General features: G+C 64.6%; 1 protein-coding gene across 1 annotated transcript; it reads left to right on the plus strand.

Moving 5' to 3' along the window:
• Positions 1-2700: 2700 nt before the first annotated feature.
• On the plus strand, positions 2701-11574 carry KLK15 (kallikrein related peptidase 15). The gene is made up of 10 exons (XM_062176105.1): positions 2701-2743; positions 4798-4944; positions 5320-5604; positions 5707-5843; positions 6889-7039; positions 8569-8616; positions 9799-9958; positions 10715-11001; positions 11100-11236; positions 11419-11574. Exons 1-10 carry the CDS (start codon positions 2701-2703, stop codon positions 11572-11574), a joined length of 1551 nt encoding a protein of 516 aa, XP_062032089.1.
• The last annotated feature ends 235 nt before the right edge of the window (positions 11575-11809 follow it).

The following is an 11809-nucleotide window of genomic DNA, read 5'->3' on the forward strand; positions in this document are numbered from 1 at the left end:
GCTGTTGCAGCCGTCTGGGGAGTGAACCAGGGGAGGGAAGACCAACCTCTCTCTCTCTCCCCCCCTCCTTCCCTCCCTCTGCCTTTCAAATAACTAAACCAGTCTCCATTTAAAAAAATCATTAAGACCCTCCCCTTGCCCTAGCTTGGTGGAGAGCCACGTGGTCTCCACAGCAGGTGCACTCCCACCACGAGGCCCTGCCGCCCTAGGTGAGCCCGGGAATCGTCGCAGCATCTCTGCCTCCCGGTGACAGGCCGACTCCGCAGAGGTGGGACTCGAACCCACGCCGCCTGGCTCCAGCGCCCACGCCTGAATCCCGGGTTGTGTAACTCAGCCTGATTCTCGGACAGACACGCCTGCTCCGGGGATGCAGTCCCACCCCAGCCTGAGATGGCCAGAGGGGCCGGCTTCTCACCCCAGGGGAGACAGGACCCCTGGGATCCTGCACAACGACCCGCCCTCCCCCCCGTCCTGTGTCAGTTAACAGCCATCAGTGGCCATAGTCTGGGCCCTTTGCTCGATGCTTCCTGCAAAGATTCTCCAATTCGATTGTTTGGTTTTTTTAAGAAGAGACTGAGACAGAGACTTCAGGGGAGGCTGAGACCCTTGTGCGGGTGTGTCCCCAGGGTGGGCAGCACGCAGGGGCTGTCTCGCTGGAGAAGGGTGCAGCTCCCGCCGTTGCGGCCATCTGGGGAGTGAACCAACAGATGGAAGACATCTCTCTCCCTCCCTCCCTCTCTCTCTCTCTCTCTCTCTCTCTCTGTAACTCTACCTCTCAAATGAATAAATAAAATCTTTAAAAAAAAAAAAAAAAGAGCATGGGCCAGCGCCATGGCTCACTTGGTTAATCCTCCACCTGCGGCACTGGCATCCCATATGGGCACTGGATTCTATCCCAGTTGCCCCTCTTCCAGGCCAGCTCTCTGCTATGGCCCGGGAAGGCAGTGAAGGATGGCCCAAGTGCTTGGGCCCTGCACCCCATGGGAGGCCAGGAGAAGCACCTGGCTCCTGGCTTCGGATCGGCGCAGCACTGGCCATGGCGGCCATTTGGGGAGTGAACCAGCAGATGGAAGACCTTTCTCTCTGTCTCTCTCTCTCTCTCACTGTCTAACTCTGCCTGTCTAATAAATTAATTAAAAAAAAAAAAAAGCATGCAAGCAAATTTGAAGCTCCAAAGAAAGTCTACCCAGGAAACCCCAGCGTCTGGATTGAGAGTCGAGAATCTATTGCATAAATGCAAAGCCCAACATCTGCCTTAGGCTCCACACAGCAGGTCCCCGTTGATCACAAACACCACACTCAGACAGTTGCAGTCTGGACTCCTGGGTGCCGAGGCCCAGGATCCAGAATCCAAGCCCGAGACCCTGTCACCCAAAGACCCCACACCAGGCTCCGGAAGTCAGACTTCAGGTCACAAGCACCAAACTCCAGGCTCCGGCATCCAGAACCCCAGACTCCCAGCCGGCATCTCGGCTCTAGAGCCCCACCCCCGTCAAGCCTAGGCACAAGGAGCCTCACTCCTCGGCTCCTGCTCCAGGCTCTGCAGGTTCCTGCCGCCCCTCCTCGCGGACGCCCTGGCCCTAGGGGAGAATGCCACCTCGGAGCCTCAGACGGCAGCTTCAGTCCCATAAATGCTCATTAGGACCGGTCCGCCACCCAGGCGTCCCGCCTGTAAACCTGCCCCCTCCGCCACCTCCCACCGCACCCGGCACCACCCTAGCCCCAGACCCAGGTGGGGCTGCGAGCTATAAATACGGGCAGCCCGGCACCTGCTCCCCTTCTCCCGGCCTCCAACCTGCCCTGGGTGCGGCGGAAGGATCTGCGCGCGGTGAGACCCACGTGGCAGAGGAGGGAGGGGGAGGTGCCGGGTGCTTTGGTCTCGGGGTGGGGGGGTGGGGTGGCAGAGACACCAATCACCCCAAGTGGAACCTGAATGGGGAAGATACCTCGGAGCCCCAGGAGGAGATGGGGGGGGAGGAGATGGTGTGAGTCAGGGGGCGTCCCTGGAAGAGCCCAGAACACGGTCAGCTCAGCGCAACCTCGTGAGGTCTGGCGTGTGCAGGCCCCAGGCTGGGGGCAGTGCCGGGGCCACAGGGCGCACCCAGCCTGCACCCCACTTCACTGCAGGCCTCTGGCTGTCAAGGGGGCAGAAGGGATGCCTGTTAGGGGTGGGAGCCTCCCAGAAGCGCTGGGGCTGAGCCTGGGCGGACCAGCACGAATCTGGAAGCTTCCGGAGACTGGAGTCCAGAGTGGAGGCAGGGCAGGGCTGCCCAAAGGCAGTTCCCAGTCTGATGGAGGAGGCCACAGAGAGGCAGGAAGTGGGCCCAGACGGGAGCGGCAGTCCTGGGAGGAGGGAGGGACGGGCTGAGCAAAGGCACGGAGGCATGAATCTTGCCAGGGGTGGGGGGTGGGGGTGGCCTTGGCCGAAGAACTGCGGCTTTATCCTGGCTTTGTGACCAGGACAGGGGCACAGACCCTCGACGCTTGGGGGGTGAGAGCTGGGCGGGAGGGGACCCAAGAAGCTGGAGTTGTCCTCAGGGTCCTGAGTGGTAGGGTCTGAGCCAGGGGAGCATCCGGGACCTGTCCTGGGAGGGGTGGGGGCGCCCTGGTCTCGGGGACAGGTAGCCACGGGAAGGTCCAGCCCCCACCCCCTCCTCTCCCTCCCCTCCCAGGCTGCAGCTGGGCACCGGTGCCTGCACCATGTGGAGTCTCCTCACCGTGTCCTTCCTGCTAACGGCTACAGGTAACACGGGCTCTGCACCTGGGGGAGGGCGGGGCCCCCTTCCACAGTGCGTCTGCCAGCCCCTACCTCAGCCAGAGCCGTGCCGCCCTCATTCCTGCCCCCCTGCCAAGGTCCGGAGTTCTCACCCCTCCCCGGGGGTCGCTGTGCCACCTGGGGGTCTCACCGCCTGGGACAATGGACACAGAAACCTGGGGCTGTCCGCTCCTTTGCTGCGCGACCTTGAGGTGATCACTCACCGCCCCCCGCCCCCCGGACCCCGAGCGCCCTCTCTCTTTAGAACGGCACCTATCTGGGATCACGAGGCCCCGTGCTGTGCTGTGGGGCGTGCACGTGATCGGAGGCCAGGCTGGAATCTGCCAGGGGCTCCGCACCTCTGTGGCCTGGGCTCATGCTAGACACAGCCACAGCCCTTCCTGTGGGACAGGACCTGCCCCCGCTGGGCCCTGTGGGGCGTGCAGGCCTTGGCCTAGGGTTTAGAATGTGCCAGGCACGACACTTGGTGTGCACGCCCGTCCTCCGTGGAAGGAGGGCACCACTGCCCACTTCTGACAAGGGGAGGGGCTGTAGCCCAGAGAGGGGCAGCCGCTAGGTCAAGGTCAGTCTGGGTGGTGGATGACCTCCAGCCACCACCCATGGAGAAATGAATTGTAACCTGATGCTCTACCCTGGAGAAATCGGGGTGTAGACTTGCATTAACCCCCCCTTCTTGCCCCATGTGACGCTGGCTCCTGGGCCCACACTGCCAGCCTCCCCTGGGGCTCTCGCTGTGCCCTCTCGGTCCTGCCTTCGGCCTGCTTGCACCCGGCCGAGGCCTCCACCCTCCTCCGGCTTGGACCAGCCAGGTGCAGCTCTGGCCATGCAGGGGACGACCTCACCCTTCCCCTGTTAAGCACCTCTCGTCCACACATCCGCATTTCCCCGGCCTGTGGGCCGGTTCCTGCCCCTGCTGGGCAGAGGGTAGGTGTCCGGGCCATGCAGATGCTGTGCTGCCCCCCCCCCACTGTGTGTCGTGTGTGTGTGCGTGGATGTGGCTTTGAGGGGACACATCCTGTGCCCAGAGTGACTGTGTGTGTGACCCTGAAGCATCCTTGGGCCTGGTGCCCTTGTCTGTGTGGAGGGGGTGTGCAGAGCCCTGGGGTCCCCGTCCTGTCCCACGTCTGAAGCCCAGTGACCTGGCCCAGCCACCTGCATCTCTGGCTGTGTGTCTTTGACCTTGAGTGCCCAGGCCTGTGGCTGGGTGTCGCCTGAGAGTCTGACACACTCAGAGCCCGCCCCGAGTCAGCGTCTGGGACTCTGAGGGCTGGCCAGTGAACCACAGTCCTGCCGGTCTCCGCAGGTGTCTGCCTTGCTCTGGCCATGTCAGTGTCCCACCGCCTGGACAAGCAAGAGCATGTCCCTCTAAATAAATCCGCGTGTACTTTGTGGCAATAATTAATAATGTTAAACAGCTGCATTATACCCTCCCCCCCCCCACACACACACACGCAGGTGCATCTCCTGTAACAGGTGAGAGGTTAAATAATATGATCAGAGTTGCACAGCCAGCGTGTCTGAATCCAGGTTAAGGGCCCCACTGTCATTGTTGAGCTGTGTACACGTGTACACAGCTGTGAGACTGGGACTGGGAACCCATGGCTCCTCTGTGTCCAGCTGAGTGCCTGTGCCTGCGGGCGCGTCCCTGACCTTGTGCGGCCGCGGCAGCCGCGTCTCCCCGGTACACTGACACCGCGCTGAGAGGCGTGTCGCACGATTTGAGTGTCCTCATCCACTTGATATCTGTGACAACGTGGTGACCTTGAGGGACCGCTGCCAAGTGACCCCTTCTGAGCCGGAACCCAGTGTCCCCTCCGCCTCCTCCCGCGACCCCGCCCTCTGGCCGGTGCCCCTGCCTCTGCCTCCCGGAGCCCTCAGAGCAAATGGAGAGGGGGCTGGCGTTCTGGTGGGAGGGGGCGGCAGGTGTAAGAGCCAGCGGGGACAGCCCGGGGTGGGGGAAGGCGTGGGCGGGAAAGACGCGGGGGAGGGGCTCGGGGGTCTTCCACGCGCTCTCCCCGCAGCCCGGGGCGGCAAGCAGAAGCAAGACGAGGAGTGCGTGCCCTACTCCCAGCCGTGGCAGGTGGCTCTCTACGAGCGCGGACGCTTTAACTGCGGGGCTTCTCTCATCTCCCCGCGCTGGGTGCTGTCGGCCGCCCACTGCCAGAACCCGGTACGCAGGCTGGGTGCCCAGGCGCCGCGGCGGAGGGTGGGACCTCTGCCTCCACCCCCGGGCCTGGACCGCTGGGTCGGGGAGGGACCCCCGCCTGCTGGGTCTGGAGGACGAAGCTGCAGGGGAAGCGGGCTGTGGGTTCCCAGCCCAGAGGCCCCCGGGATGAGGAAGGAGACTGATAACGTTTGGGCTTTGGGGGACCTGGACCTGAGACTCCAAGGTTCTGCCCAAGCAGGGGCGCGCGCCTGAGGATAAGAGACAGCAGCTAAAACCGTTGGCATCAGGGTCACGGGAAAGGCTAATGGAGTTTTCCAAACAGCCGGGGACCCAGGGTTTCCCCACTCATTGAGCCTCCCCTCTGCGCACGCGCACAGCTTCATGCGGGCGCGCCTGGGCGAGCACAACCTACGCAGGTACGACGGCCCGGAGCAGCTGCGGGCGGTGTCCCGCACCATCCCGCACCCGGGCTACGAGGCTAGCAGCCACCTCCACGACATCATGTTGGTGCAACTGGCCCGTGCAGTACGCCTGACGCCTCAGGTGCGACCCGTGGCGCTGCCCACGCGCTGCCCCCACCAGGGCGAGGCGTGCATGGTGTCCGGTTGGGGCCTGGTGTCGAACAGTGAGCCTGGGACCCCCGGGAGCCCCAAGTCGCAAGGTGCGTGAGAGGACGGTGCGGCCGGTGGGGCCTCCAGGGGCTGGCGGGTGGAGGGAGGGGACAAGAGCCCCGCGTCCACTGTGCACTCCCCGCCCCACCCAGTGAATCCGCCAGACACGCTGCACTGCTCCAACATCAGCATCATGGCGGACGCATCCTGTGACAAGGACTACCCGGGGCGCGTGATGGACACCATGGTGTGTGCAGGAACTGAGGGTGGAGGCACCGACTCCTGCGAGGTCAGAGCCCGCAGCCCCCCCACCCCCAGGGGGAGGAACAGGGAAGGGGGCGGCAGGTCTGGGAGCTGGCATGGGGTTGTATTCTGTTTGCTTCGGGGCCAGGGATGGAGCAGGAAGAGCAGCCCAAAATGAGGATGGGTGAGGTTGCAGCTGGTGTTAGAGACAGAGGCCAGGTTGGGTTGGGTTGGGAATGGCACGGGCTGAGCTGAGGATGGGTGTGCTTTGATTGGGGGGTTGAAGTGGAATGGGGTGGGTTTGGGTTGGGGTGTGGAAGACGTGGAGACTGGGATGGAGGGGTGATGACGGAGGGAGGGCATGGGTGGAGACTGGGGTGCAGGGGCGATGACGGAGGGAGGGCATGGGTGGAGACTGGGGTGCAGGGGCGATGACGGAGGGAGGGCATGGGTGGAGACTGGGATGCAGGGGCGATGACGGAGGGAGGGCATGGGTGGAGACTGGGGTGCAGGGGCGATGACGGAGGGAGGGCATGGGTGGAGACTGGGGTGCAGGGGCGATGACGGAGGGAGGGCATGGGTGGAGACTGGGGTGGAGGGGCGATGACGGAGGGAGGGCATGGGTGGAGACTGGGGTGCAGGGGTGATGACGGAGGGAGGGCATGGGTGGAGACTGGGATGGAGGGGCGATGACGGAGGGAGGGTATGGGTGGAGACTGGGGTGGAGGGGTGATGACGGAGGGAGGGCATGGGTGGAGACTGGGATGCAGGGGTGATGACGGAGGGAGGGCATGGGTGGAGACTGGGATGCAGGGGTGATGACGGAGGGAGGGCATGGGTGGAGACTGGGGTGCAGGGGTGATGACGGAGGGAGGGCATGGGTGTGGGCTGCTGTCCAGGGGAGAGGACGTGAGGGGTGGGCTGGTTCGGATTGAGGTCAGCTCAGTTGGGTGGGGGGTGGACGTGGTCAAGTTGAGGTTGCCAGGGATGGACTGGGCTTTGGTTGAGACTGTGGATGGCGATCAGGATGGGGATACGCCACATCCGGAGGTGACGCCTCAACCTGAAATTCCCCTCTTTCCCCCCCACAGGGTGACTCTGGGGGACCCCTGATCTGCGGGGGTGCCCTGCAGGGCGTTGTCTCCTGGGGTGACGTCCCCTGTGACACCACCACCAAGCCTGGCGTCTACACCAAAGTCTGCCACTACGTGGAGTGGATCAGGGAGACCATGAAGAGGAACTGACTGATGGGCTTTGCCACCTGTGCCCCTGACCGAGCAGACGCCCCCATGGTGGGTGGGGGGCCCCCCAAGACTGTCCACGGCCCAGATGTTAGCCAATGACTTGTCCCACCAGAAGCCAAAGCTGGCACTCAAAGACCACCTGCTTAACGCCCAGATAACACAGAATGCTGACCCCAGTCCCTCTGTCCGAGTCTCCGTGGCTTTCTTCTGGGAGTGACGGTTGGGGGAACCCCAACCCTTAGGTGAACAGACACAGCTTGGGCAGGGCTCTGTGCACTGGACACGCAGCACTGGCTGTGTGATCCCGAACAAGAGGCCCTGCCTCACTCGGCCTTGCTGGTCCCATCTGCAGAATGGGACCCATTTTGTTGCTCACCTCACGGGGTTGCCGCTGCTGTGTGGGTTCAACGAGGCGATTCTCGTGAGCTCGTTAGAATGCTGTCTGGCACTGGGTAGCCCCTCCGCCTACCGACCCCGGCATAAGGACCCGCACACGCTAGATTCCCAGGAAGGACCTGGTTTTTCTTCAGGATTTCACACTAGGCTCCCTGGCAGCCAAGGCAAGAAGGCAAATTCTCCGCTTGCTTCAGCCGAACTCCTGCGACTGTTGGCACTGGCGGAAGCTGGTGCCTGATTCCCTTCAGAGACCCCAAAACGTGGTTTTCAAGGTCACCGAGGGTTGACGTACGTGACCCTGGTCCTGTGTGGCAGGGTGGGGGGGTGCTTTGTGTGGAGGGCTGTGGTGATGACCGGACTTGGGAGGGCCGTCAGTCCAGGACTTGGGGAATTGGGAGGACGTGACCTTGACCGCCCACATGGGAGAGGCAGGGTCACGGGGCGGGGCAGGGGATGGCGGCACTGTCTGGGGGAGACATCCCACTCTGAAATGCCGGAGCTGTCGCCCTGGCACACCCCCGACGCCTCGTATTCCTGGAGCTGGGGGTGCTAGGATTGTGGTGGGGAGCAGCAGGTGGGAGCACCCCGACCCGGGGCGTCCTGAAGGCCAAGGCTTGCACCGCAGGGGGGCGGGCAGCTGACAAGCCCACATCGTGGCTCTGAGCGGGGAAGGGAACTGGGGCTTGAGAGGGTGCCGGGTCTTGGGGTACAAGGCCTTACGGGGACTTGGGCATATGAGGCTTTGTCCTGGGGGCCTGTGAGTCCTCCGACCGTCTGTCTCTGCTCCCCCAGACCCCCGCCCTCCCTCCTGGCCTCCTGGCTCTGTCCCCAGGGCCAAGGCCCCGGAGCTGCCAGCACTGCCCACGTGCCCTTGCTGAGCACTTGGGCGTGGGTCCAGCCAGCTCGAGGGCCTGCAGGACAACAGGTGCAGGCTCTCCCTCCCGCGCCACAGCTCTGGGGTGGGAGGGGTGTGCACCCCCACACAGGAGGGGCAGGGCCTTGGCTGGCATCTGGGTGCCAGCAGGGCAGGGGCGGGGCTCTGGGGACGGGGTGAAGGCTTTTAAAGGGCTCCCCACGGAGTGTCCCCAGCTGCAAGTTCACTGCCTGCCAGCCCCTTGGACACCTCTGTCACCATGTGGCTCCTGGTTCTGTGCCTCGCCCTGTCCCTGGGGGGGACTGGTGAGACGGGGCAGGGGGCTGTGGGAGGGGGCGTGGGTCCTCCCCCTCCCACCCGGCACCCAGCCTCGTGCCTCCAGCCCACAGCCTGCCCCAGAGCAGGGTGCGGGGCTGTCCCCCGCCTCTCACAGCCCCTCCATCCCACACTGGGTCGCTGCCACCTCTCAGGGATCCCCGTGCTTTCTGCTCCCCCCTGGTCAGCCCCTGTGGCCGGCCCCTTCACCCAAGGGCAGAGCTGGGGCCATCTGTCTGCCTTAGGCTGACGCCCCTGCCCCATGGCTCTTGAGAACCTGATCCTCTCCCACCCCTATGGCTCCCTGTGGCCCCCACAGCCTGGCTCCTGAGCCCATGGGCTCTCCCCATCCAGCTCCCAGCTGTGTCCCCCAGACCCTGAATGCTGTCCCCCAGATCCCGCCACCCAGAAGGGGTCTGCCTCGGAATAAACGCACATCACCCAACTGTGGCCGCCCTCAGCTCTAAACCCCACATCGAGGGGGTCCTCCACACTGTCCCTCATCTGGGCTGGCCTCACCTTGGTCTCTTCTCTGTGTCTGCCCCGGCACAGGCCTCCAAAGAACCCAAAATTCCTCCGGTACCCTTGGACCCCATCCCGTTCCGTCCAGAGTGACCCTCACTCACTGCCACCTCTTGACCCCAAGCTGCTCTCAGAGCCCCCACTGACTCAGATGCCATTCCTGTTCACGGGAGGACCCCAAGCCCTCACAGGAGCCCACGGCCCGCCTCAGCCCCACCCCTTTCATTTGGAACCCCAATTCTCCCAGCCCCTCCCCAGGGGCCCCCAAGTCACTGCCAGCCACGCAGCCCAGAAGCTCCTCTACCATCTCAGCTGTGGCTCCCTAAAACCATGTCCTGTTTGCGCCCCAAGATCCCAGCCCAGGCCCTAGCCATGTCCCTCCAAATCCCACCCAACCCAGCGCCCGACGCTTCCCCCTGGTTTGGGGAACGTTGCTTGGCCCTCAGATCAGCCCAGCGCCCTAACAGGCACAGCCAGTGCCCGCTCCTGAGCCCGTCTGTACCTCCCACCCTGACCCCCGGCTCTGTGAGCAGAGCACGGAGTCTCCCCAGCCAGCACCCCTTGCCCCTGCCCCGTGTCCCTTCACACCCCCAGAGCAGCCCCCTCTCCTAGCCTCATTCCTGTCAACCCCACCTCCCACCCCTCTGCAGGCGCCGCGCCCCCCCTCCAGTCCCGGATCATAGGCGGCTGGGTATGTGGGAAGAACTCCCAGCCCTGGCAGGTGGCTGTATACCACTACAGCAACTTCCAGTGCGGGGGCGTCCTGGTGGACCCCCAGTGGGTGCTCACAGCCGCCCACTGCTTCAGCGAGTGAGTAGGGGGGTCAGGCCCTTTCCCTGGGATGACCTGGGGCTGGGCCACCCTCTCCCTGCTGCCTGGGGCTCCCTGTCTCTCCCCATGACTGCCTCTCTGTTTCTGTCTGCTTGCCTGTGTCCTTCGGTGGGTGCCTGGCTCTGTCTGTGCAGGGTGGGGGGTCTCGCCCTGGGACTGTGTCTCCCTGCCCCCTCTCTGTCTCTGTCTCCGTATGTCCCCCGTCTCTGTCCTGTCTGGGTGAATCTGCACCCATCTCTGTCCCTGTCTGTCCCCCCTGCACCTGTGTCCCGCCCCTCCCCCACCACACTGAGCACACCCGGGATGAGCCCAAAGCAAGGGACCTGTGTCCCGCCTGCCCTGTGGGTGGGGTGGGGGCACAGGAAGGGCTGGGCTGCAGCTGAGCAGCTGGGAGGGGGGAGCAATGGCAGGGAGGGGAAGGAGGAGGGGTGCTGACCTTGGGCTGCAGGCCAGCACCCCTGCTGGGAACCCGAAGCCCAGCCCCAGCTGCTCCTAAGCAGCTCTCAGACCCCGCCCCCGCCCTGTCTCTCCCTCTCCCCCTCCTTCCTCTCCTCACTTTCCCAGCCCCTGGCCTTCCGCGGGACCCCTTCCTGCTGTCTGTCTCTCTCTCTCTGCTTCTCACCACTCTCCCCTCCTGTCTGTGTCTCTTCTCCCTTTCGGGTCCCTCCCCCAGACTCCCCTGCACCCCCTCCGCCCTGCTCTCTCCTCACCTCCTCCGCCCCTGTCTTTGCCCAGCAACTACCAGCTCTGGCTGGGTCGCCACAACCTATTTGATGACGAGCCGGAAGCCCAGTTCGTCCAAGTCTCCGGCAGCTTCCCGCACCCCGGCTTCAACCTGAGCCTCCTGGAGAACCAAACCCGTGGCCCGGACGAGGACTACAGCCATGACCTCATGCTGCTGAAGCTGGCGAGTCCCGTGCAGCTCACCGATGCCGTGAAGGTGCTGGCGCTGCCCACCCGGGAACCCCAAGAGCGGACGTGCTGCCTCGCCTCGGGCTGGGGCAGCACCACACCGGTGAAGTGTACGCCTGGGCCAGGCTCCCTGGGCTGCGGGGGAGGGGCTGAGGGTGCAGGCTGGGCGGGGCCACGGCCCTCACTCTCCCCCCCGCCCCACCCCCAGTCACTTACCCAGATGAGCTCCAGTGTGTGAACCTCAAAATCCTGGCTAACAGCGAGTGTGACAAAGCCCACGCCCAGACGGTGACAAACTCCATGCTGTGTGCTGGCCACTTGGGAGGCGGCAGAGACACCTGCGTGGTGAGCCAAGCCCCCTCCCCCCCCACCCCGGGGAGGGGGAGGGGACTCAGATTCTGAGCTGGGGTCCTGCCTTCAGAGCCGGAGCTGCACACGGGACACCCCTGCCTGCCTCAGGGAGCCGCCCCCCTCTGGGTCCCCATGTGCACCAGCCTCCCCTCACTCTGTCTCCCCCGTATCCCCAGGGCGACTCCGGGGGCCCGCTGGTCTGCAACTGTGAGCTGCAGGGCATCACATCCTGGGGCCACATCCCATGCGGCAGCCCCAACAAGCCCGCCGTGTTCACCAAAGTGCTGTCCTACGTGCAGTGGATCCGGCAGACCATAGCCGACAACCCCTGAATGTCCGCCCCGCCCCGCCCCGCCCCGCCCCCAGTAAAGACGCAATGTGCATCCGAGGCAGGTCCGGCTCTCGCATTTTCTGGCCGCCCAAACGCCAGGCACCCGCACACTCTCGGGATCCGCTCCACGCCCCGGAAGGGGCCGCACAGCCAGGGATGCCGGGGGTCTCCGCTCACGCTGTGCCCGACCTGGGAGGGAGGTGGCGGGCAACCACAGGGCGTGACGCCGGGAGGTT

The sequence above is a fragment of the Lepus europaeus genome, chromosome 19, assembly GCF_033115175.1.
Source record: "Lepus europaeus isolate LE1 chromosome 19, mLepTim1.pri, whole genome shotgun sequence".
In the NCBI taxonomy this organism is placed as follows: Eukaryota; Metazoa; Chordata; class Mammalia; order Lagomorpha; family Leporidae; genus Lepus; species Lepus europaeus.